Source organism: Protopterus annectens, chromosome 12.part0, assembly GCF_019279795.1.
Source record: "Protopterus annectens isolate FY-2018-M chromosome 12.part0, PAN1.0, whole genome shotgun sequence".
In the NCBI taxonomy this organism is placed as follows: domain Eukaryota; kingdom Metazoa; phylum Chordata; order Ceratodontiformes; family Protopteridae; genus Protopterus; species Protopterus annectens.
Genome location: NC_056746.1, coordinates 5580033 through 5607913, shown reverse-complemented (window position 1 = coordinate 5607913; position 27881 = coordinate 5580033). Strand labels below are relative to the sequence as shown.

The 27881-nt window shown below is 43.4% G+C and overlaps 1 protein-coding gene across 1 annotated transcript in view; it reads right to left on the bottom strand.

Annotated features, from left to right (window-relative positions):
• Positions 1-27881, bottom strand: part of ARL6IP1 (ADP ribosylation factor like GTPase 6 interacting protein 1) — a 301643-nt gene that overhangs the window by 221682 nt on the left and 52080 nt on the right. The window contains exon 3 of the mRNA XM_044089045.1: positions 3418-3537. Coding sequence (XP_043944980.1) covers positions 3418-3537 — 120 coding nt within the window. The remainder of the gene's footprint in view (positions 1-3417; positions 3538-27881) is intronic.

The following is a 27881-nucleotide window of genomic DNA, read 5'->3' as shown; positions in this document are numbered from 1 at the left end:
TCCTTGAAAGCTGTAATTGCATTTATTACTGCTAGCATTTCTTTTTGATTGATGTGATGTGAAGGTGCTTTTCCTTTTGGGACCATCTGCCCTGAATGCACCTGTCCTTCATGTGCACCCCCCCAGGCGTAATCTGAGGCGTCTGTGGTTATGACTTGTTTTGCTTGAGGTTTGCAGAATGGAAGGCCTGTGTTTACTTGACATGCTTGGGCCCACCATAGAAATTCCTTTTGCAAACATGGAATTATTGGTATAATTGCTTCCAAACTGTGACTGTGGAGACCATAGATTTTGTAGGTGCCATACTGTTGAGACCATAGATTTTTTGGGTACCATTGAAGTTTCCTCATATGCAGCTTTGCACATGGGATTAGAAGAATGCAAGATGCCATGAATCCCAGAGCCTGCAGGATTTTCCTTGCAGTAAGCCTGGTACTTTTTGCTAGTGTTTCGAAGTACTGAGATAGTTGCCCTTGTTTTTCTGGCGTAAGATATGCCATCTGGGTGTTTGTGTCCAAGTTGGCACCCAGGAAGGTTATTTTCTGAGATGGCGTTAGCCTTGATTTCTCCTTGTTGATGGTATAGCCCAGAGAAAGCAGTAACCGTGTCACATATGCCAGATGTTCCAGTAATATGCGTTTGCTGTCCGCTTGGATCAGGCAGTCGTCCAGATAAGGGTAAATTTGTATCCCTTGAAGTCTGCAGTAGGCAATCACTGATGCCAGGCACTTTGTGAATACTCCGGGCGCAGTAGATAAGCCAAAGGGCAATGCAGAGAATTGATAGTGGATTGAACCTGCAAGGAATCTGAGGTATCTTCTGCAGCTTTGTCCGATTGGGACATGCAGGTATGCCTCCTTGAGGTCCAATGTTACCAGCCAAAACTCCTTGCCCAGCATGGGAAGAAGTTGCTGTAATGTGAGCATCTTGAATTTTGGTACGAGTAGGAATGTGTTTAGGATGGATAAGTCCAAAATGGGTCTCCAGTCGGTTCCTTTTCTTGGTACCAGAAAAAGTCTTGAATAAAAACCTTGACCTTGTTGGTGTGTAGGTATCTTTTGTATAGCTCTCATGTTTAGGAGCTTTGAAATTTGCAGTTGTGCCTCTGCCCTTTGATTTTTTTGGCAGGTTTGGCATGCCTCTCATTTTTGGAAGAGTGTGAAATTGAAATTTGTAGCCTCTGTTTATAATGTCCAGTATCCATTTGTCTGTTGTGACAATATGCCAATTGCTTGCAAATAATGCTAGTTTCCCTCCCAAAGGTGCTGCCAGCTGAGACTTGCTTGGCATGGAAATGAGGGAGTCATTGGGTTTGCTTCCTGTATTGTTGTGCACTGTCTTCACCACCTCTTGGTGCTGGAGATTGCCATTGTCTGCCTCTATATGATCCTTGTGATTGCCCTCTGCCCCTTGTGCGTCTGTATCTACCTCTTTGGGGCTTGTCAGTGGCTGGAAAGGACCAGTTTTTTGAAGGTCAATTTCTGCTAAAACGTGGTGGTTGGACCTGTAAGAAAGCCTTGACAGTTTGCATAGATTTGGCTTTTTCTTCCATTTTCCGTAGCATCTCCTCAGCATTAGTACCAAATAGTACATCCTTTTGTAAAGGAGCATCAAGAAGTTTAGCTTTCACATGATCAGGCAAATTTTGTTCCCTAAGCCAGGCATGCCTGCGAATGACTGATCCTGTGGCAGCCGCTCTACTGGAAGCCTCTAGGGCATCATAACCACATTGTAAGGTGTGTTTACCCACTTGCTCCGCACTATGCATCATATCCTGTAACTCTTTTAAATCTGGTTGTTCAGGTTGAGACATTTTGTTCCTTAATTGTGATAACAGGTACTGTTGATATTTAATCATATGAAACTGACAGTTTAAGGCCCTCATGGCTAGGGTGGCCGAGGTATATACCTTTTACCCCACCTTTCTAGAGATCTGGATTCCCTTTCTGCAGGGAGTGGATTCTTGGCAGTGGAGGCCTTTAATCCCTTGGGGCCTTGTGAAATGGTTTCAGGGTCAGCATTATGGCCTTTGTAGAGAAATTGGTGAGAGCTGGGTACTCTGTAATACCTATCAGGTTTTACTGGTGCAGGAGGCAGAGAATCAGGGTTAAGGCAAGCCTCGAATAGACATCATCCAGTACATCCAAAACAGGGGGTATAGCCAGAGGTCTGTGCTGAGGTAACCAAAGAAATTCCCTAAGTCTTTTCTTGGAATCTGAAAAGTCTTGGCCTTCCCAATGGAAGTGTTCCCTCAAAGTGTACAAGGTTTCCCCAAAAGAAAAATCCTCAGGAGGGGATACAGAAGGAATGGACTGTTCTGCATCCGAATCCTCAAAAGGGGAGTAAGAGTGTTCCTCTGCATCAGAATGTTCTGATAAAATGGATCCCTGATCAGAAGAGGGAGATTCTTCCTCCACTCTGGGTCTCTTGTCAGGAGGGGACTGAGAACCTCTGATGAGAGTAATTAAATCCTCAGCCATTTTAAGCATCTGTTTCTTAGGCATGGGTCCAGGAGATGGGCCCTGTGCAACAGGCCTCGGTGGGATGCCTGGCTGCTTTGGATTTAGTAAAAGCCTTTATTGAAAAAGAAGATGAGGGCCTAAATACACCATGGGTGGAGGTGGACCTGTCCACATTAGTAGGCTCGACATTAGCAGGGGCTTCGGTTGTAGTCTGGGAAAGGGCCGAGGACCCAGCGGTCTCGGGTACAGAGGACACCGCCAAAGGAGTGTCGTCGGTAGTCAGGGACTGCAAAGGCGTCTCGCTGAGAACCGGAGTGGTGTCGGTCCTTTTCCTTGCGTTTTTTGGACAAAACGGTAGTCGGAGTGTCCGACGACATTTTATAATCAAAAGCTTTACCAAAGTAGTGTTGGGCGAACTCCGCCCGACGCTTGATAGTGCGTTTATTGAAGGTAGCGCAAAAGCGACAGCCCGAGACGTCGTGGTCTGGGCCCAAACAAGGTATGCAAAGGGAATGGAAATCCTTATGCGGTATTTGCTTCCCACAAGAAATACAATTATTAACTTTTTCTGACATCGGTATGAGGCAAGAAAAGTTTCCCCAACGGGGTACTTAGCTTTAAAGAAGACTTCGGTTCCAATTTTTCGTAATTCAGGAGCTGGCCGACCGGCACTTGCGAACTGCTTCTGCTTCGGGCACCGCGCGGCAAAAAAGACTGAAGAACATGGCGTCGGCTGTGTCTTGTATACTCTGGCCTTACTGACGTCAGAAGAGTAAGCGACGACAACCGACGCCGGACCAAGACTTTGGAATTCGGCCGACCGAGGGACCGCCTGACGGCTGAAAACCCATCTGTGATTACTGCAGCTGTATGCACGATGAACATCAGCACACATTTCAATGCACAACTTTTAAACAGCTTTTAAAGGTGTAAAAGTGCTTCTGTATACACTTACCATTTGTTAGAGCCAAATATTCTTGGAGCAAGGGTTGGTATGAGATAATCAGCCAGGCAGATAATCATGACAAAGCAAGACAAACCAGTCAGGACAGACGGATCCAAATAATAAATCATCCTGTGAAACAAAACATGAAAACAATGCTTACTTTTTCAAAACTGTCTGAACAATGTTTACTAGTTAAAAAATTTTGGGGCACTACATTAAATCATTTTTCCAATATACAGAGCAACAATCATCAGACTGGCAGTATCACAAAGTTAAAATAGGTACATGTCCGAAAGCACACATTCATCCATCCACCCACCCACCCACCACCACCACCACCGACAGACCCTACCCATTATTCTCCACTATCTGTACTCAATATCAGCTCATTTGTTTTTGTGATAGGTGGAGTGCTGGGCGACTTTATGTTAGGAAGAGCCCTACATCCCATCTGTTCTTGATGGCTCCCCAGTGAAATATCAACATTCCTAATACACAGTGTCAAGTCAGGGGAGAGGGTGGACAGATCAAAAATCCAGGAAAACAACAAATCTCTAACATCGCTCATCTCCTTTAAAGTTTTTTTTTTTTTTTGTGGAGGGAGGCGGGCCCCCTTGCACCACCTTGATCTTAACTCAGACTGCCATATCTCAGAGAAAAAGGAAATATCCCGAGAAATGGCTGAGACTTGGAATGCAAATCAGTTTTTTCAGCCAGTCTCCGTTTTGAGACTCACCCTACTTGGTCCCAACACTTCAAATTATTACTGTTCTTGCCAGGGAAGCCATACTGGCACATCCACCCTCTCCAGTAGCAAATGTCACATGGTAGGCAACTGTTCCCTTGTTCCTACATGTACTTCGTAGTCCCTGCCTGATGCAGCACAGGCCAACATGGCCACTACAGGCAGGTTTATACAGCCCACTACCACTGTGCATCGCCAGTGTCTCAGACACAGTTGCTACACCCCACTTACCCACCCAAGGGAGCACAGTCTGCAACTGTATTTAAACATCAATTTTTGTTATTATATGCATTTAAAAAGGTTAAACGAGTTCTGTAATGAAGTAATAGAACAGTGTGTGTACTTACTGCAAAGCTAAAGCCAGGTCATCTTAGTTATCAAATCTGATGCCGGCTACTCAGATGCACCACCGCCTTTCCTATGACACACTCCGCTCTCCCAAGGTCTCATCAGATCAAGTTTGCCCTAACTACACTTTAGAAACACCTGGGAAGTACCCCAACCACAATTAAGAATGACCGAAGCAAGGATCCCAGTGTTAGACTTCGGGCTGGTGTGCACAGTCCACCGGGTGCCACACAAAGATGACAACTCTGAAGTGGGGAAGGAAGAAGCATGGTTGAGACAAATAGAAGACAACACAGATCTAGCATTCTAGTAATTGCAAAACGTTCATATCCCAGGTCTCTTCCAACCACCTCAACCTGTAGGCCGGTCGCGCCAGCCAGACTCAATGGGTCGCATCATTAAGAGAACACTCTGCAAAATGGTAGTGACAAAAGTTGACCTGATCTGAAGTGAATATCCAGCTTGTAATGGACCACAAAAGTTGTGTGTTAGACCATACAGCAGCTGCAAAATCATCTGAGGAGGTATGTATGTATAAAAAAATGCCAGCAAAAGTAGCAATTCCTCTGGCTATATGGCCTCTGGGTTTACTAATTAAAAAACCTTTCACAGAATAAAACTATCAGGGTGGATGTAGGAAGATGTGCAAACAGGAGCCCCAGGGACTAAACATGGAGTACTGCATCCCTCATTGACAGTCCCCTGGGAGGGATCACAGTGAAGAAACTGCTGCATTTGGTGTTCAAGGGGGATGCAAAGAGATCTGACCCCACGGCTGAACACACATACTTCCACCAATGGATTGAGGGACCACTCATGAGGCATGAGAATGCTCGTGCTCAAGGTGTCCATCAGAATGTTGGATATCCCAGGGAAGTGCACTGCTATCAGAAAGCATTAAGAGGACCATTGCCACACTCTCATGGCCTCTCGACACAGGCTATAGGATCAGGTTCTGCCTTGCTTATGTACCAAATCACTGCCATGTTGTTGGCCTGCATGGCTATTACACCCTTGGAGAGGAAGTTATGAAAAGCCTACAATGCTAGGAGGACTGTTCACCTCCAAGAGACTGACATGAAGTTGGTCCTGTGATGAAGACCACGTACCTTTGGCCGTCTTTCCCTCGAAATACCCCACTCCAGTAGAAGTGCCTATGGTAACTACGACCTTGGGCGGAGACAAAAAAAAAAAAAAAAGACTACCCACTAGAACCTGATCAGTTCAGCCACCAAGAAATGTGTCAACAGCATGTCTGTGATATAAACTGGGAAGTTCACTGGATAAGAGGTATTTGACCACTGAACCGATACGGTCCACTGAAGAACCCTCATGAAAATCCCTAGCAACACAAGATAGACAGACAGCCATCAAGCCAGAAGCCTTAGAATTAGAGGCTAACAGCCTCTGAGAACTTAAAACCTGCCTGGCTTGAAGCTGCAACGATAGAAGTCTGGAGGGAGGCAATTTGGGAACCTGACTGGTGGTGACTTACTGGCATCCAATGAATTACAGAACTTGAACCAGTTCCAGATTGGACTTTATTTATTTATTTTATTTAACATTTGTTGTTGAAATTCACTTCGATACCCAAGGAGAGGCACAACTGGAATGGACAGTCCCTCACCTGAATCAGACACCCTGGTGTCTGTATGGAGCCAGCTATCCAAGGAGAGGCAAAACTGAACACAGCCCCTCACCTGAATCAGATAACACCGGTGTCTCTATGGAGCCAGCCATCCAAGTAAGACAAGACCAGGACTCCTTGCAGCCTCAGCCAGTCTGCCACTGCCATACACTTGGTGAACACCTAGGGAACTGTAATGAAGCCAAAGGCAGTGCTCCACACTGGTAATGAGTCTCCAAAACAAAAGAAGTGCAAGAACCTCCTGGAATGCCTCATTATCTTTATGAGGTAGCAGGCATCCTTGATGACCACCAAGCACATCCAATTACCCTTCCTCACGAAAAGAACGGAGTGCAGTGTCTCCATCTGGAATTTGTTCCATTTTACATTGGTATTCAGTCTGCCAAGGTCCAGAATGGGCCAGAGGTCCTGAATTTTGACACTAAAGAATCTCAAGTAGCCCTCAGATCCTCCTTGGTCAGGTGGGACCACTTGGATGGCTCATTCTGAGAGAAGCTTTTATACCTCTGCTGCTGCTTCCCTTCGCTACTGGGGTGGAACATAGGTATCCTTGTTTGAAACAAGAAGGGAATGAACAGCCTTGGGAAATGAGTCAAGTGTCTGATGTGATGGCCTCCCAAGCTTCTGGATGGAGAAACAAGCACCCCCTGTCTATAGAGCACATCAGTTGTGCAACCACTGAAAAGCACTGGAAAGGCTTGCCAGAAAAGTGATCTCAGAAGCCTTGATTCTAAGGATTCCCCTGTCCCTGAGAGGCAGCCACTGAAGTGTTACCCTCTGCCACAGAAAAACCTCACCGGGACTGCCCTGGGAGAGCTGTTGGGATTTAAGAAGTAGTAGCCCCCCCCCCCCCCCAGTTCCTAGAAAAGGTCCTTCATGGGGTAGAAAAACTCCCACTGCAGACATCTCTTCTTGCTCACTCTTAGGTGCGTCTAACTTCAGACCCAAACAAGGTGAATCCATTAACAGAGACATTGAGAAAAAAAAAATGCCTTTAAGCAGTCCCCAAAATTACAAAGGCACATCCCGGTGTATCGGAGCATTGTGACGCTGCTGCCTGCTGCACATGACATACCATCTGTTACATTTGAAAGAAGCTTCATGGACACATTACATATGGATAACACAGTAGATAAGTCTCTCTGAAGACTAGTGAGCCTCAAGAGACTGCTGTAATGCCACCAACAGACATCTCAATAATCGGGTCTCTCTAAAGTCTAGTCATGGGAGTCAAATAGTTCAACACACAGAGGGCAAATATGCTGAAGTGCGTGTGTCTGCACTTCCCAAAGTGGTCCACTGCATAAATCCAAAACATACTTAAATCCCAGAACCATGGATCAAACAGAAATAAATACTATTATTTAGGGCAAGAAAATCTCAGAAAAACGGAGGCAGAGAGATCACCACCAACACATACAAAGAAGAACAGTGCAGACTAACAGGTCAAAGCTACACTACAATCTTGTCACTAAATATGCCACAAAAGTGGAAACAATCCTAGAACCACAGGACAGGAGGAAAAATAAAAATACAGCAAAACACTTGGCTACACAGTTTTGACAATCACGTCCGACGGCTAGAATTCACAAAGGAGATACGAGACCTAGGGAGGGCAGTGCATTACAGGAGAGGAGGCAGAGCCAGAGATGAAAAGTCTGAGATGCTGGCTTCAACAAACCACAGGTTGAGGAGGAAGGAAGAGAACACTGGATCAAACGTTATATGGCTACGAATTAGATGCTAGAAGCAGCTTTCAGTTCCATAAAGGAGAGTGGGCCAAGCTAACTTTATATAAATACCCAAAATGCTCCACTTGTTCCTGTAAATGTAATGGAACATTTAACTGCACTGTTCCTTTCCAAAGCTGGAATATTCCTATGTTGAAAGACACACTGCTATCAACAATCATAATAAAAAACCTATCTCCTGATATACAAAGTGCAATAAACTTCCACCTTCCTTTTCCTATCTATACTCATTTCTTTTCACAAAGCCAGTCATCAGTCCTTATTCTCAGACTGGTTACTGGAGTTGAGAGCTCATACTCAAGAGAAAGAAAACATTCATACTAACATCCCCCAACCAAATAAACATCTTAAGACAACACGCACACCAAACATGGTTATGCCTTTAATTTGCAAGGGTTCCAAAACCCAAGTCCTACCCACTAACACTTCCTCACCTGCTCACCTTACACCGCAAGTTTAGATGTGCTACCAGTCTTATCTTTTTCCCTGCTTCAGCCTTCTCAAAGACATACATTACACTCCAACTTCTACTTCCTAAAAACCTAAAACTTTTCTCTTCTTTACATTAACTCATGCCCTTCATCTGTCTACTATGGTAGATCTACTGCATCTTCTTGGAAGGTAATTACCTGTCCCACACAATGTCTATTTTTGGTAGCCAGCAAACTTGAATCTGACAAAACTAACTTGCTTGCTAATATTTCTTTTCAAATATTTCATGGTGTGATCAAACCAGTCTGTTTCAGAAGATACCCAAGCAAGTGTGACAGCTGCATGCATTTTTTGCACTCTATTTGGCTCCCCACAGTTGACCTTCAAGCTATACCTAGGATATCTCCCTACCAGACAGGTACACAAAACCCACCACAACATCCCTGAACTAATTCTGATCAACATTCAGGAACAGGGACACATCAAGGTACCTAGGGGAGAGAGAGAGAGACTTGCCCATTTACAAAGGCTACCTTGAATTTCTCAAAGTACACAGATGGAACAAGGAGGCGCACACAGGAACAGGCTACTAAGAAAGTCAAATTACATAAAGCAGATATTCTTATTGTATTAGCATCCTTCACACAAATCAGACTTCTGCACTTCTTAAAGATCCCCACTTTAAGATGTGCATAATTCTCTTTTAAGAATAATGACCATATACACAAACCTGCCTATAACCAGAGCGGAGCAGTTTGTACAAGTTTCTGAAATATCAACCAGTGGCTCAAGTAAACATACATACAACAAGTACACACATAAATAAATTAATTCAATTACTCAATGCTCACTACTTAAAGGACCAGTACGGGCAAATGATGAAGAAAACTTATATTGTTTTTATCTTGCCATGATTTACTACACCTCCCAAAGCTGCCTTCAGCAAAATAAGTACTCATTCCTAATTGTATTTTGTTTTTACTCTTGTCTGCCCTCATGGGGGGCAGACATGGTGATTCCTTTGGAAAGCTAAATCTGTCCCATAATGCAGACTGAGGACAAAAAGCCCTACCATTTGCTGTCAGACTAGACTTCCATTCACTTAGAATGGAACACCTGAAAAAAAATGCCAAGTTTGAAAGTCTGCAGCTCATGTGTCATTGACTGGTATGCGCCGAGTTTTACAAATGTTGTGCCTATTGATGTACTACACATTCACTGAAAGAAACTTGCAAAATGCTGAGATAAAAAAAGACTTCACAAGGAGCAGTTTTGCAAGTTTCAGTTCCTGGCCAGGTTACTCCTCCCATCTCCCCTCCTTCAGTGGGCTACATTCTCACATTTTCAGCTTTGCTAGATTCAACTATTTAGTCAGCTTTGCATGACAATAGACATAAAAAAAATAGTCTGGTGTGCCACTAAAACTGTTCCCTTGTATGTCTATTCACTTCTGAATAGCATTTCCCAAGAATAAAAATAAATAAATAAATAAAGCAAACTCATCAGTCCAGAGTCTAGGCCAGTCTATCTATTTCACTGTGCACATTTTAAAAAATGTTCAACTTGTAATGCATTTTGGCTGCTGTCATGGTTATCTTTACATAGTTATTCTCTTATAGTATAACCTGAACTTATGGTATTTAATGATACATTTTACAACAGTTCTCAGTTTCTAAACAATGACCTCCCAAGCCTCTGATGTGACCTAGTACTTTCTTAGTATTGCTTTATGTAGTCTGTCTTAGTTGTATACTTGTAGCGTGTTTCTCATCCTCTCAGCAACAGACTCCTGGAGAAGCATATACTTGTATTGAAAGAGTACCAGCAGTGTAGCAGTGATACCACACTCCAAAACAATGCACTCAAACATAGTACTGACAAACACAAGGGAATGTGTATATGTCTGAATCAAGCAGTGATGAAATTGCTAGGGACTTCACTGAGCAAAATTTTACTCTTAATCTCTCCATTTCATAATGCATAACATTCGCACCACACTTAAAGACACACATCCACCTTCCACAAATACAGCAACCCACACCCACACAACTGCTACGGTTTCTCCCTTCAGTTATTGCAAGCCAAGAATAACACTTTTTAATAAGGATACCTACCAGACAAGTCTGCATAGTGCACTTGGTCTACCTGCATCATCGCAGCTCGGGTCCTCCCCCCCCCAGCAACTGCAACATTGCCAGATTAAAATCACTGCTACGGTCCGGTTTCTCCCTACAGTTATTGCAAGCCAAGAATAACACTTTTTAATAAGGATACCTACCAGACAAGTTTGCATAGGTGACTGGATATTTACAGTTCTTGTTATTAGCAGATGTGGTCCTTAACAGTTATGTTTTAAACATTGTAACTGGTTATTTACATTTTCATTTACAGCACATTTATTACTTTTACTAGTTATTTTTTAAACATTGTTTTGGCCGGCATGCACACCTGCAAGACCCCCCCCCCCCCAGGCAACTATAGCTTTGTCTATTGCCACTGGGTGGAATGACTTAACAATATACTTGCTGTATCTTGTCCCAAATAGATCTGCCTCCACACTGAATACTTAAAGTAAGGCAAGTACCATTTACTTGGTGTATTTTGTCCCCCAGATAGATTTACCTTCCTTTGTATTACTTGCACACCAAAGGCCTTAAAGTAGTGTTTCTGCAACTAACTGCTTACACTCCTAATGTCCTGTTTCTACCTCTTCCTTGCTTACACTTACATTACAGCTCCAAGGCTTCCACTTGTTATGCGGATTGCTTTTCTTTGCAGTCTTCTGTGAAGGGGCGGGCCAGATCTCTACCTGCTTTTCTGGTTATACCTTCCCCCATTTTGCATCTCCCTCCTCCCCCATGCACATTAACTAGTTTATATTAGTTGGTCTTCTTGAGTGGCGCCCTTTTGAAAGTTATCTTTTGGCCTGCTTGTGGTGAGGAAGCTTCCCCAGACCTTTTTCAGTGTGCCTGGATCAGTACAAGTAAATTATACTAGTACAATACAGCCAGACACATTTCGTGTAAACAGAAACAAGTGGAAAGATACATTTGGTGTACAAAGAAAACAAACAAGTAAGCCCATTGATACAATAGAAGTTAGTGTTAGCCCCGCTGTGTTCGGGCTCATTCCACTCCCCTCCCTGCTTCCTATTCCCACCCACCCCCACTAGTGCTACATTTCAACTGAACTTAGCCATGCCCATCATGCTAACCACCAATCACTGAACCTGCCCCACCCCTGTACCCATTTCCTTCTCTTCCACTATTCCACATCCTGTAAAGCAGTCTTCCATCTAGCTAACTTACAATCACAAACACCTCATCATCCACCACACCCACCCCATCCCAAGCAGATCTCTCACTCATGACCAAACCCAACCAAACCATGCCCAAACTACCCAAACCCACATACATACACCTATTACTATTGCTCCTAGGTGTGCCCACACTCCCACTGCTAACTTCTATCACCAACCACCAAAAACAACTTAATTTTATCCATGTACCAAGAAAAACTACTTCCACTAACATTATTACAACACACCCTTTTACTCAACTAGTCCCATATCACTACCAAACCTTCTTTATTCACCACTATGCACACAGATCACAGCCATCACACTACCAGTCTCAAACTATAAAGAACTTAAAGACCCTAAACAAACTACTCAAACTCTATTTTTACCTCCGAACCTAACTCATTAGCTGCAGTGATATACACCCAAACCCACAAAATCTAGGAGCCCCAACCCTCAACCTGAATGATACCCTAACTCCACAGAGACAAATCCACGCTCCTCATTTTAAATTTAAAATGTCAGAAGTATACTAAACAAAGTCCACGACCTTCATGCACTACTCCTTTTATCAACCCGAGATAGTCATACTAACAGAGACTTTGCTTAAACCAGGCAACCACAACAATGAAATCACTCCACCAGGTTAAAGTATAATTCGTAGTGATAGAATAGGTAAAAAAAGGGGGAGGGGGGTGTTGCTACAGTGTATAAATCTCACTTCATCCTTGAGAAAGTAGACATAACAACCCTAGACCTCAAAGTTGAACTCACGCTAACAAAACTAAAACTTAATGATAATAAACACATCAACATCATAGGGTGCTACATCCCTCCAGGCAACAATATCCTCATTACAGAAAAACTCCTAGAATGGATATCCAACTCCCTCCCCCAGGAACGCATAATATCAGACGACCTTAATACTGACTGGCAAAACTGTTCCAGTCATAAGCCACTTTCTCATATTAACCTACATGGCCTAACCCAACTCATCACTTCTCCCCACAAGAACAGACAAGAGAACCAAACAACAATCCACTCTAGTTTGGATACCCTTATCCCACCCATCACTGATATCCCTAGCAGGGTGTCTACCAGACACCAAGTAGTTACCAAGCCACATTCTTACTCGGATCAAAATCACCACAACTGACCTAAATATCTACATGCCTGATTAGAAACCAAAAACACTAACTGCTACAACTTTATAAACAAACTAAAAATGCGCAACTAGACCCCCCTAAAAAACCTACATCTTGATGAAGCTGTACTATATTTCAATACAGCCTTCTTCAACACACTTAATCATCACTCCCCCTCCAGAACAACAAGAATTAAAATTAAATATGCCCCCTGGTTAGCCCCAGACACAAAATCCCTCCTCAAAAAAAGAAAAGGCCTGGACCAACTACCTAAACAGTAAATCCCAATTGAACAAACAAATATATGTTGAACTACAACCCACAAAAAGTCTGGGCAGCAATTAACTCTATTCTACAACCAGGTAAAACAACTACCCCAACCCCAAAAATAGATAATAACCAAGTAGACATCCCCACACAATTTAATAAATACTTTACGGAAACCATCCAGACCCTTGCAAACAACCAACCCTATGACAACATCCCCATCCCTGCAAATCCACCCCCACACCCCCAACTAACAATTGCCTCAAGTTCAGCTTCCACACTGAACCAACCAAATCCATTGAAAAACTACTCCGCAAGCTCAAACCAACGTCTCTAGCTGCAGGTAAATTACCTGCTGAATACCTCCACCTGGCTGCAGAAGCCATATCATATCCTGTTCTCCATCCTAATTAACAGGTCCATCTCAGAGTGTATAGTACCCAAGCTATGGAAAATATCACATATCATCTCTCTACATAAAGGGGGAACCTCCCTGGAACTCCGTAACTAGTAACTACCGCCCTATAGCCATACTACCCCTTTATCTAAAATTTCAGAGAGGGTAATACACAAGCAACTAATGAAACATCTCCTAGAAAATAATCCAAAAGCAACACACCAACATGGCTTTAGACCCTTCCATAGCACCTCCACCGCACTAACAGAATTCACCAACATTGTCAACACTCACAGAAAGAATGGACTCCTTGTATCCGTCACCTTTCTCGACTTGTCCATTATGGTTAACCACAATAAACTCCTTCTTTCACTAGCAACTCTAAACCTTACCACCCCTGCCATCTCATGGTTCAAAAACTACCTAGATGGAAGGAAACAAGCTGTTATGTGGCAAAACCAACTCTCACCCTCCCTACCGGTCTCCCTAGAATACCCCAAGGCTCCATCCTGGAGCCACTTCTTTTTACCCTCTTCACCAATCCGCTCCCAAGCAGTATTCCTAAAGCCTCACTAGTGCAATATGCAGATGATACCACTATAATATGTGCAGCCAAATCAATGGACATCCTTCACTCCCTAACTCAAGAATGCTTTCCCTAGCAGAAACTTGAATTACAAACCAAAGGCTAATTCTGAACCCAAGTAAAACAAAGCCAGTACTCTTTAGCTCCCAAAGAGCCACACCTCCCACTGATTCTTTCTTCATCTCCTCCTTTAACAAGACCGCAATCACCCCCAAAATCATACCAAACTATTCGGGGTTGAAATAGATAATCACCTTAGATTTGACCTACATATTTCTAGAACCATAAAGTACATATAAAACTTGGCCTACTGTATTGCAATAAAAAATTACTCACTGACCACTCCAAAACTACAATAGTGAGGGCTCACCTACTATCCACCCTACTTTATGCCTCCCCCGTGCTTACAAATCTCCACAAATCTGACCCGTGCTTACAAATCTCCACAAATCTGACCTAAACAAACCTGATAGTTGTAATAATAAGATAGCCAAATTCGCTACAACCTCTCCCATCAGAACACATCACTGTGAATGCCTAATTGGCTAGAACTACCACTACTACTTCAACTCAATCAACTATCACTAGCCCACAAAATAATACAGAACTCTGAAAATACCCCAGCCCTACAAAATCTTTTGCAACCCTATACAACTGCCAGGCCCTTGAGGTCTAGCACACAAACCTCAAAGTAACCAAATATAACAATGAAGCTGGTAAGTCTGTCTACAGCCACTATATAGCAAAAACCTGGAACTCCCTTCCTGCCCACATAACTGACGACAAATCCCCATCACAGTTCAAGAAACTTGTTAAAACTCACTTTTTGAATAATCAACTGTGCGCCTGTATCCCCCCTGGCTAATGTCTCATTAGAACACTTCACCTAACGTAAGTAACTCTGCTAAGCCAACCAATCATAGTACTGTACCCACTTAGGACTGTTAATCTACTGCTCATCCCATCTCTTCAGGAGTTAGGGAAAATTACTCCAGCAATGTTGAGCTCTCCATAAGAAACTAAAACCAGGAGAAGACATATTGTAAATCAATTTGGTATCCTTCTCAACTATAGCGAACATCATTTGCTCTCTCAGAGCCTTATTCTACGTCTCTCTGCTTTTACTCCGACAGTAAATCTATCACAGGAATCCTAAACTTAGGAATATCTTCCAAAATGCATTATACTGAAGAGAGCAAATGTATCCTGTTAATGTGCATGTCAAAGTCTCTTCTATGGAAATTGTATGTTAAAAGTCTGTCCTTAAAACTGTTTTGTAAAAAAAAAAAAATTGTTCTCTTGGAGCTTTTCTCCCCAGGCCTTCACTGAAAATGGGCTTGTAATCCAGTTGGACTCTCCCAGTCAACAAATGTAAAATAAAACAAAACAAACATACCAGTCAATTTAAGGCTTTTCTCACCTCTCTGCAAAACACTGCTGTAATGGCTTTGGCACACAGATGAAAATGATTGATGGGTGTTGGTTCAAGACTCCCATCCATCTCTCTCAACAATACAAATGTTTGCAGAAAGTCCAGATTTTTTGTCTGTTTTTCATAACATTGCAGTTTTCTGTCAAATCACTGGCAAATCATTGAACAGTGAAGTCAGAAAATTGACAGGCATTTAATTTTCAGACTTCATATCCTTAAGAAAATTCACTCTAATGCAAAGCCTGTTGATCAACTTTCTAAGTTTGTAAGTGCAACATTTATAAATTGTTCCAATTTATGGGCCTTTGTCCCCTATTACTTATGGCCTTGTCCAGATTTCTTGTTCTCTGATGTTGAGAGGTATGCGGCCAACACCGTCCTACTGGAGCCAGTCCATTGCACTTGCACAAGTGTCCCCCTCAGCAGGGCAGCACGCAGTTATCAGTGCAGATTTGCTTTATAGTTCTTTTATACTATACACACACACACACACACACACACACACACACACACACACACACACACACACACACACACACACACACACACACACACACACACACTAAATCTTGTTGTCCATGTTATTTCTTCTTTTCCTTGGTTTCGTTTCTCTTAGTTGTAATGTTACTTTTAGTCATTTTTTCTCCTGCTTCCCATATCTACCCTAATTATTACTTCTAACAAATACTTTTTCTCACTCTTTCTTCTCTTCCTCTCCTCCTCTTTATCCAGTATTTGAAATTGTCCACTCTGATATTTACTTTATGGGTAAATAATGAACTGTCACCCTTACAATGTCAGCACATTTCAATGCTACATAATATTGTATTTAGTCTAATAATAGCCTAGTACCCTACCTATAAACCTATCAGCCCAAGGGCTGAAGCAAGCCTAGCCAACAAGGTTCCCTGGCTTATGCCACCCAAGAAAGTTATTTTCCTCTGCCACTGTCAAGCAGAGCCACAGAAGTGATTCCCGGGGCATATTTCCTATTTCCCATCCAAAGATTTTTCTTCAAGACTGCTAATGAGGAAATTTACTTGACATAGATAGGTAGCTTGTTCCAGAGTGTGGGAAGTCTCTGGGACAGGAATCTATCCCTCCAGCATGTCCTGTTTATTGTGGTGACCAGGTTTAGGTCCTTAGAGCATGCATCTCTGAGGCACTGGGATTACTTTAGCTGTAACATGTCCAACAGCTCTGGGTTTGACATAGCTTTATATGTTAGGCAGACATCACCTCAGAGTAGGCGATATGCTACAGAGTAAAGCTGGAGTTTTTTGAGATGGGTCAGTGTAGGGCATCTGTTTGAGGCCAGTAATCCTCTTTGTGAGGTACTTCTGTGGCCTTTCCAGCTGCTGCAGATGTCCTGTGAGGTACATTCCAAAAGGGGCTTTGTACTCTATAATGGGTCTAATGAACTTTAGAGTAGAGGGGGACAATGACCTCTTTTTCCTGGATGAGAACCCTTTTGTGATGAGGTGTGCCACATAGGACTTCCTGACTACTGTGGCAATCCGATTATCAAAGGAGACTACTGTCCACCTGGGTCCCAAGGTCTCTTATCACACATTTGGTGTTAGTCTGCTGCCTATCTGGTAGTTCATGGGTACAGAGTTTTTACCAAAGGGGATGACAATGCACTTTTTAGCACTGAGCTTGAGGCCATGGCTCTGACACCAGGCATCTGTCTCAGTGAAGCCCTTCTGTAGGATGTCCACATCATTTGGGGACTGGACTGTGGCTCCTAGTTTGTAGTCATCTGTGTACATAGTTAGCTAGAGGCCTTCTGTGTTAGCCTGTACTTCAGAGAAGTAGATACCAAACAGGAGAGGTCCCAGGACTGAACCTTGTGGTACGCCACTTGTCACTGGTTTGAAGTCAGATTTGGAGTCAGCAACTTTTAGTGTGGGTTCTGTCAGTGAGCCAGGTGGCAGCCCATCTTGTGACGTAGGGCTTTATACTGAGTTTAGTGAGTTTAGCTGTAAATCCAGAATGGGGGATGGTGTCAAAAGCCTTGGCGAGGTCAAGATAGGCTGTGTGAACCACCTTACCCTCATCTACGGCTTTGGTGACTGCCTCAAAAAAAAAAAAAAAATCGATTAGGTTCAGGAGGCATGATCTGCCTTTCACAAACCTGAACTGGGTGGGGTCCAGAGTTTGGAGGTTACCAATGTCTTTGTTTAGGAGTTCCATGATGATACGTTCCATGGCCTTGCAGACCAGGCCCGTCAGGCTAATAGGGCGAGAGTTTCCGGGATCAGTGTTGGCTCCCCCTTTGTGGAGTGGGATAACTGTTGCTGTGCGCCATTCACTGGGCACAAAGCCTGATGTGAGGCTATGATTGAACATGGTGCTTAGGTGGGGAGCCAGTTTGTTCTGAAGATCGTGTAATACACAGCCTGGAATGCTGTCCAGTCCCATGGATGCTGTGTTTTTGGCTTTAGAGAGTGCAGCTTTACCTGTGTAGTTGTGATTACAGGGACTCTGCATTCTTCCTGTGTAGATATGAGCCCTTTAGAGGGTGAGAGGGGGGTAAAGTTAGCACTAAACCTATCTGCCAGGATGTTGGCAATATCAGCTGGTTCTGTAATTTTCGTGCCGTTGTGCTGCAACTCAGAGCAGATCTGGGTGTTGCCATTGAGATTCTTGACATAGCTATAGAATGCTTTGTGGTTGTCCTTAGAATCAGTGGCGATTTTGTTTTCGTAGCTAGCTTTGGAGGCTCTTATAAAGGATCTCAGCTTCTTACTGAGGCTGACCAGGGAGCGCCACCACTCATGGGATTTTACTCTTTTGCAACAATTTCTTCCTTCTGTTGTACAGTTTGTTTATGGCAGGGGACCACAAGACTGGAGGATAGCACCTTGGTTCTGTTTGGGATAGCACGATCCATGCACTCATGCAAGTGCTTATAAAGTGCATTTGTGTAGGATTCAGCAGTCGTACCTCTATTGTCCGTCTGCATGGGTGTCGTGAAGTTCACCACTTCAGTCTTAAGAAGCATGAAATTGGCTATGGAGAAATTTTTTACCATTGTTTCCTTAATGGGGATGGGGGCGGAATGTGGATATCTAGGGTGATTAACTTATGGTCAGACCTAACTAGGAGTTGACTTCAGGTGTGGAACACCGGTCACTCATGCTGGTAATGACTAGGTCTAGGATATTGTTGCCCTTGGTGGGGGTGTGGATAAGTTGATCAAGGGCATTGGAATTTATGAATTCCAGAAAGCATTAAGCGAAGGAGTCGGTACACGAGTAGTTTTCCCAGTTAACGTTGGGGTAGTTGAAATCTCCCATTATTAGGGTGCTTGGCAGAACCCTAATATTTTCCAGTATATCAAGAAGAGGAGTGGTAATCCTGGGGCATGGTGGGAGATCTGTAGCAAGCTACAATTTGGATTGTAGTTTTGCCCAGAGTTAGTTGCACTTGGATAACCTCTGATGCATTATGCTGAGCAACTAGCCTGGAGGTTTGGATATCCTTAATGAGTATGGACACACCTCCGCCTTTGGTGTTCGGTCCAGGTTACATGGCCAAAAAGTGTGGTACGAGTTATAGCCTGGTAGTGCAGGGGTGCTCTCTGGAGCCTTGAACCAGGTCTCAAGTCACTGCACAGATATCGATGTTCTCCATTTTAAGGAATGCCTCGAGTGACTGCATTTTGAGATTTAGACTTCTAGCATTGAGTAGCATTACCCTCAGTTTTTGCTTGCCTGTTCCTGTTACGGTGGTAAATATTTGTCATTTGAACCTTGTCTAAAAAAGGCACTATAGGGGCAGCAAGAGCCATAGCCAGTATCCAGAATCCCAGGGGCGACAGGTGCATACCATCTCTGGCAAAGCATTGTGGTCTGTCGACCATGTCGTCCCAGGCAGACAGATAGTGGATCCCCTTAGAAAGACAAGCTTAGCCAATTGTTGAAGTCAATCATTTTGTCCTTGTATTGCAATATAATTCTGGGTGATGTTGGAGCACTACTCAGGGCTAGGGTCATACCTGCCTGGGCTACAAGACCGGAGAGCTCTTCCATATCTCTTTTCATGTAGTCCAGGGAAGTGCGTCTCAGATCATTCACACCAACGCAGACAATGACAGAGTCATATTTGTACTTGTTGTGGAGTGACCCGAGTGTGTGGGTTATGTGGTGGATCCTGGCACCCGACAGGCAGCTGACCGTAACCTTCTCCTTGTTTAGCCTGGTGAGTGGGACATCAGTGCGCCTGACTATATGTTCGCCCATAATATCTGAATAAGTGAGTGGGATTTTCATGACAGCATCAAGGAAACATGTTCCTTCCTTCTGTGTTTTTTTGTTAAGTTTTGGATTTTTCTTGGCATATTGATTGATTTTCTTAGTATATTTTATTTTTCATTAATTTTCCATTTGTTTACCAGGTTAGAACAACTGGACACAAGGTGACCGTTTTCAGCGGAGGCTCGGGAAGAAAAGCTCCAGATACATAGTAAACAATTATAAAAAATAATAAAAATAAATTATACAAACATAGCTATTTTGCACAAAGAGCATAGAAAATATAAAAGGAGTACAATCAGAGTTTTACAATTGATGCAGCATACAGTGGTTAGAATATTGAGAAACAATTAAACAAGATATTATACAACAAATATAGAATTGATTGAACATAAATTCAGAAAAGTTTCCATAGACAAACAGGGTCATAAACTAGAAATCATAACTATATTGATATGATTTATTTTGCATTTATCTTGTTTTAATGATGGTATATGTGTATTATTGTATGCGTCATATGTGCACAAATATTTGTATTAATCTGTGTATTTACAGTATATTGACAAAGTACTAGGTCACATCAGAGCCTTGGGAGGTCATTGTTAAGAAACTGAGAACTGTTGTGAAGCTTGGCATTGAATACCATAAGTTCAGGTTATGCTGTAAGAGAATAACTATGTAAAGATAACCATGTCAGCAGCCAGAATGCATTATAAACTGAATGTTTTACTGTGCACATTAAGAAATGGAGAAATTGGCCCAAACTCTGGACTGATGTGTGTGCTTTTTTTTTTTTTTTTTTTTTTTTATTCCTGAGGAAATGCTATTCAGAAGTGAAGAGACACATAAGGGAACAGTGGCACACCAGGCTGTGATTTTTTTTTGATGTCTATTGTCATGCAAAGCTGACGAAATTGTTGAATCTACCCAAGCTGGAAATGTGAGACTGTAGCCCACTGAAGGAGGGGAGATGGGAGGAGTAACTTGGCCAGGAATTGAAACTTGCAAAACTGCTACTTGTGAAAAGCCTTTTTTATCTCGGTAATTTGTTGACATTTTTGCAAGTTTCTTTCAAAGAATGTGTAGTACATCAATAGGAACAACATTTGTGAAACTCAGCACATACCAGTCAATGACACATGAGCTGCAGACTCTCAAACTTAGAAGTGAATGGAAGTCTAGTCTGACAACAAATGGCAGGGCTATTTGTTCTCACACTCTGTGCATTGAGACAGATTTAGCTTTCCAAAGGAATCACAATGTCTGCCCTCATGAGGGCAGACAAGAGTAAAAAAAAATAAAATTAGGAACGAGTACTTATTTTGCTGCAGGCAGTTTTAGGAGGTGCAGTAAATCATGGCAAGATAAAATATATATGTTTTTTCATTGTTTGCCCGTAGTGGTCCTTTAAGAGAGAAAACCCAAACAATTAAATGAAAGGATTTAAGGGCCAAGTGTGACTTATCCGATGCACATATTAAGACAAATGATGGCTTCAAGAACAGGAGCTTCTCAAGATGAGGCAGAAGCAGTTGGAACCATGTCTGGCACAGCCAACATGGAGCTTAAAAAAAAAATGTGTGAGGTTTTGCATTATGAAAAACTCATGAGGAAGGCTGGGTGGGTACAGAGGAGTCCAGGGAGGGCCATCTCTGGGAATGAGATGAATTTTAGAGATGTACATCCAGTGGAAGAAAAGGCATACAATTTGTGACTACTACACTCAAAATCAGCTCTAGAATGCCACTACTGCAACTGGCATGAAGGACCATGGGAAAAGCTGTAATCACAAAACACAACACATTGAAACAAAAGATGAGTAGAGACTTAATGCAGGGACTGGATTCTGTCAGAGAAGGTGTGCCCTCCACAATTGTGTATCAAGGCTGCAGCCAGCAACTGTGAGCAGAGATGAACACACAACAGTAAATCTTTCCAAATATCAAGTAATGTCAAGCCTGTGGTATGACAAAAGCACAGGGACTCCTTTACGGTTACTAGATAGCCTAGTATAAACCTATGAACCTATCTGCCATAAGGCATTTATAAGCCTAGCCCAAAGTTATGTGACTTACGCCACCCCTTATGTTACAAATAATGTGCCCATTAGTTTGTTGTGCCTCTGTCCAGCAGTGACACAGAGATGATTCCCGGGGTAAACCTACGATCTCCCATCCACCGGTCAAGATTTCTCTTGAACAGAGCCAGCGAGGTGCTCTGACTCACATGGACTGGGATTTTATTCCACAGCATGGGGAGTCTCTGGATGATAAACCTTAGCACGAATATAAATAGGACGTGCTGGAGGGATAGATTTAAGTCACTTGCTCTAGTGGTTCTGGTGGATTTGGATTTTTTGAGGTGGAGCATGTCCATTAATTCCGGGTTGGTCATGGCCTTGTATGTCAGGCACAGGTCACCTCTGAGCAGACGGTATGCAACTGAATAGAGTTGGAGTTTCTTCAGTCTGGCAGTATGTGACAGGTTTTGGAGTCCCTTTATCCTTTTGGTGAGGAAATTTTGGGGTCTCTCCAATTGCTGCAGGTGTCGGGTGAGATGCATCCCGAATGGGGCATTGTACTCGATCATTGGTCTGATAAGTGAAGAGTACAGGGGAACAATGACCTCACTTGATCTGGATGTGAATCCCTTCATGATCAGATGGGCAATGTAGAAGGTCTTTCGAACCACTTTAGCAACGTGAGTGTCAAACGAGAGGCCACTGTCAACCTGGGTACCCAGGTCCCTGATAACCTCTTCTGTGCTTAGTGGGTTGCCACCTATATGGTAGCTTGGGGTTACCATGTTTTTCCCGAAGGGTATGACTATACACTTTTTTGCGTTTAACTTCAGGCCATGGCTCTGGCACCAGCTATCAGTTTCCGTGAGACCCCTCTGAAGGATGTCTGTGTCCGATGTACTATCCACTATGGCACCCAGCTTGCAGTCATCCGCAAACTTTGTCAGCCATAGTCCTCCTATGTTTGCCTGTACTTCTGAGAAGTAGATGCCGAACAATAGGGGGCCAAGGACTGAGCCCTGTGGGACACCACTTGTAACCGGCTTGGAGTCGGACATGGCTCCAGCAACTCTAACCCTGTGGGTTCTGTCCTTTAGCCAGTTTGCAACCCATCTTGTGACATATGGGTTTACATTTAAGCTGGTAAGTTTCTCTACGATACCAGAGTGGGGTATTGTGTCGAAAGCTTTTGCAAGGTCAAGGTAGGCTGTATGGACTGCCTTTCCCTCATCAATGGCCTTGGTAACTGTTTCGAAGAAGTCGACCAAGTTCAAAAGGCAAGATCTGCCCTTGACAAAGCCAAACTGGGCTGGGTCCAAGGTCTGCAAGTCCCCTATGTCCTTGTTTAGGAGTTCCATTATGATCCTCTCCATAGCTTTGCAGACCAGGCTTAAGCTTATGGGGCGGTAATTACCAGGGTCCGTAGAGGCACCGCCTTTGTGGAGTGGGATCACAGTTGCCGTACGCCACTCCTTGGGCACATATCCTGTGGTAAGGCTAAGATTAAACAGCTGCCTTATGTGCGGGTTTAGTTCTTCATTGAGTTCATGTAGCACACAGCCGGGGACACCATCCGGTCCCATTGATGCTGTGCTTTTAGCTTTAGAGAGAGCAGCTTTCACCTGCGCATTTGAGATGTCTGGGAGGCTACACTCTGTTGGGATAGTTATCTCTCCTTTTGGGGGGGGGGGGTGAAGTTTGTGCTGAACCTGTCTGCCAGTATGTTGGCAATGTCTGTGGGTTCAGTGATTTTTGTATCATTTTGGACTAATTCTGAGCATATCTGGGAGTTTCCACCCAGGTTTCTGACACAGCTGGAGAAGGCCTTATGATTGTCTTTTGAATCTATGGCAATTTTTTTCTCAAAGTTGGCCTTGGATGATTTTATGAGGGATCGTAGTTTCTTGCTAGTGCTGATCAAAGATGCCTTCCCTTTTTGGGACTTTGCTCTATCATGTAATAGCTTTCTCCTCTTATTGTAAAGTTTGTTTATGGCTGGGGTCCACCAAATTGGACGTTTGCCCTTGGTGGAAAGAGTCTTGGTTTTATTTGGGATTGCCTGATCCATGCAGTCCTGAAGGTGTTCATAGAAGGCATTTGTAAGGGCTTCCGCAGCTTGGGTTGTGGTTTCCATTGGCTCGGAGGCCTTGAAGGATACCACACCTGTCTTGAGTAGTGTGAAGTTTGCTTTAGAGAAGTTCTTCACTGTGGTCTTTTTTGTTGGGGGGGGGGGCGGGATGTGGATTTCTAGTGAGATTAGTTTATGATCTGATCTCACCAAAGAGGGATATACTTCCGGTGTGGAGCATTTTGTCCCCATGTTTGTGATGATGAGATCTAGTATATTTTCTCCTCTTGTGGGGATGGTGACTAGTTGTTCCATGGCATTTGAATTTATGAACTCCAGGAACCTTTGGGCTAGAAAGTTGGGGCTTGAGTAATGTTCCCAGTCTATATTCGGGTAGTTGAAGTCACCCAATATGATGGTGTTTGGTGATACATTTATACCCTCCAGTGTCTTCAGGAAGGCTGTGTGGGTTTCGAGTTTGAGAGGGTGGCCTGTAGCATGCTACAAATTGTAGAGCAGTTTTGCCTATGGTTAATTGCACCTGGATGGTTTCCGATGCTTCGTGCGTAGCCACCAACCTGGAGGTGTGGGTATCCTTGATGAATATGGATACACCCCCTCCTTTTGTGGTATGGTCCGGGTTTTGGGGCTGGAACGCATGATAGGAGGTAAAACCTGATAGTGCTGGGGTGCTCTCAGGAGCCTTGAACCAGGTTTCAGTCACAGCACAGACATCGATGTTCTCCATACTGAGAAGGGCCTCGAGTGCGTGCATTTTGAGTTTTAGACTTCTGGCATTGAGCAGCATTACCCTTAGTTTCTTCCCGTTTTTGTTTTCTAGGGTGGTAGGTTTAGAATTTGAGCCTTGCCTAAAAAGGCACTATGGGGTGGCAAGAGCCTTAGCCAATATCCGGAATCCCAGGGGTGACAGGTGCAAGCCGTCCCTTGCGAAGCAGCGTGGCTTGTCAAGCATGTCATCCCAAGCAAACAGACACTGGATCCCCTTTGAATGACACCAGAAATTAAGCCAATTGTTAAAGCTGATCATCTTGTCACTATATTGTGGCATCATTCGTGGTGAAGGAAGGATACTGCTCAGGGTCAGGGTCATACCTGCCTGGGCTACATAATCAGAGAGCTCCTCTATGTCTCTTTTCATGTAGTCCAGGGAGGTACGTCTCAGGTCGTTCACACCAGCATGGACAATGACTGTGTCATACTTGTACTTGTCGTGGAGTGACCTGAGTGCTTGTGTTATGTGGCGGATTCTAGCGCCCGATAGGCAGCTTACCGTGACCTTCTCCTTGTTCAGCCTGGTGAGTGGGACGTCAGTGTGTCTGACTATGGAGTCACCTATGACAAGTATGTTTGGTGTTGTATTTGGCCTTAAGGGCAGTGACTGCTTTGCACACTGATTTTGTTTTTTATGTGTTGTTTGTGTGGTGTCTTGAGTTTGCAATTGCTTGGGTGTCTGCTTTGGAGGCCTTTGCTGTTTAGGTAAATTTTTACTCAGAGCCTCCGAGTATGTCTTAGTGTGTTTATGTGTTTGATTCAGTGGTGTGGTTGAGTTATGTGAGACTTGTACTGTGGTGTGTGTAGTTGCCTTCTCCTCCTGCCTGGTCTTGCCAGTCCTGAGTTGAGAGAGCTCAGCCTCCAGTTTGGCTGAATAGCTGCATCTCTCGCAAGTGTTAGTGTTATGTGGGAGGAGGAGAGGGTTGTCCGTGTACATGAGGCAATTGTAACATTGCCTCAGAATTCCCATATTCACCAACTGGGCAGGAGAGGACGTCAGCATCTGACCCTTCGACATGCTAGAAAGAATTATGAGTTGGTATGAGACAGAAAAGTAGAGGGCTTAGCAAGTGAGGGATTTGTATAATATAGGAGTGCTTGACCTGCAAAGAAGATGCTTATAAGACAAGGGATATGCTTTTAAGACAAGTGCTGAGCTTTTTGAGAAGAAAAAGCAATTAGGAACAAGTGCTGCGCTTTTTAGTGAAGGTGTAAACTGTTTAGGTTCCTAACAGAGCAGTTCTAAGGGAAAACTTGAAGAACAGACTTTATGGAGCCAGAAAAAGTTTAACCTTGTTAAACCGGTGCTGCCCGATGCTGCTCTAGTGGCAACTCCGCGCTAAAGCACGTTAAGGCGTGCTTGATAGCAGGGGCTGGAAAGAAGCAGGAATAGACCCAAAACGGACAATAAAACTACAGTTTCAAGTCAGTAACCACTCCTACGGGGGGCAGGGAAGCAGCTCAATGTTATTCACTGCCACTGATCAACAGAGAGACTTTCCTTTAGCCCAAGCAAAAATGGCCTCACAGAAACTTACAAACAGTTCAGGAAACAGCAAGCCTGTAAGAGCTTGAATACAGGGAGCAGATAGGAGCCAATCATCAAAACAGGTAGGATACTAGTCTCCCTGCAGTCTACAGCGAGCTGTTACCAAAGACATGCAACTTGGTGCCCACCCTGAGACTGACCTGAGGAAGTGTTAACAATGCTAGTCACAGCAATTCACTTCTTAAGTCTCCTTTACCCAAGAAAAAATGCTATTAAATATCAAGCTCAGACTTATAGATTCTGATATTAGATGTAATAATCTAGCAATGAGTGCAGTACGACAGGCAGCCAATCTGAATCCTGCCTGGCCAAACATAATGGCTATGTCAGACTTCACCAATGAAGCAAATGCTGACTTCAGCAGAGCTACAGCAACATTTCAAGAGGAGTAACTCAGAAAAGGAGAAAACAAAACAAAAAAAAGATATAAACCAACATTCATTCCAGGACTGCCTATGGAGGAAACTGATGGAAAGATGGCTGCTCCAAATTCTTTACTTCCTTAGCTGGCACAAGACCATCTCTTGATCTGTCATCTAAAAAGTATAAAATTACTGTAACTGATTAACAGGGAATGGGCTGGTCTGTTTTTTTTTTTCTCTTCTCCTAAATCTCCAATATGTAAAAAATGCGCCTCATGTCTAACACCGACTAGAAGAACTAAATACCTGCATCCTTACTGACCCCTTGGGGTTCATCTTAAAATCAAAAAAAGGTTTACACAGATTTTCACTCAAAATTCTCTTGGTCAACAGAAGCTTACCCTTAGGCCAAAGTGGGCATTATTATGGTGGCTAAAAAGGTTTCTGCAGAAAAGTTCAAGATTTGGGGTACCACTCGACTATTATACAATTCCTCCCCTAAAACGTGCACGCCGATTGGCCAGCCCAACCAGCGTGCCCGCTGTAAATCCCTCAATATACTAACGGAAAAAGGTCCGGTCACCCAGACTTTTTCCGTTAGTATAAAACACTGTCTCGCTATGTTAAAAGAGTTTAACATAGCGACACAGGTTTAAAAAAAGCAACGGAGATCTCTGTTGCTTTTTTTAAAGCTGTCTCGCTATGTTAAACTCCTTTAACATAGCGACACAGTGTGTAAAAAGCAACGGAGATCTTGCGATCTCCGTTGCTTTTTTTTTTAAAGCTGTCTCGCTATATTAAATGGGTTTAACATAGAGAGACAGCTTTAAAATAAGCAACGGAGATATCCGGAGAAACCCATTTAACATAGCGAGACAGTTTAAAAAAAAAAAAAAAAAAAAAAGCAACGGAGATCGCAAGATCTCCGTTGCTTTTTACTGTTTTGCTATGTTAAATGGGTTTAACATAGCGAGACAGCTTTACAATAAGCAACGGAGATCTCCGTTGCTTATTTTAAAGCTGTCTCGCCATGTTAAACCCATTTAACATAGCGAAACAGTGCTTTTGCCCACAGCTTTGATGTACTGCGTAGGCATGCGCAGTACATCAGAACTGCCGCAGAATACCAGACAGCTGCGGAAGGGCAGTAAAGAGGCATTATACAATGCCATTATTTAAGAAAAGTAATTACTTCTTTTCTTAAATAATGTCATTGTATAATAGCAATAACCCACTTCTGGGTGTGGGTAATGCTGGATTTACCCACGGTTGGCTTTGTTTGGTCCCTCTGGCTTCGCCCTCGGGACCAAACCACGCCAACCGTGGGTAAATCCAGCATTACCCACACCCAGGCGTGGGTTATTGCTATAATAG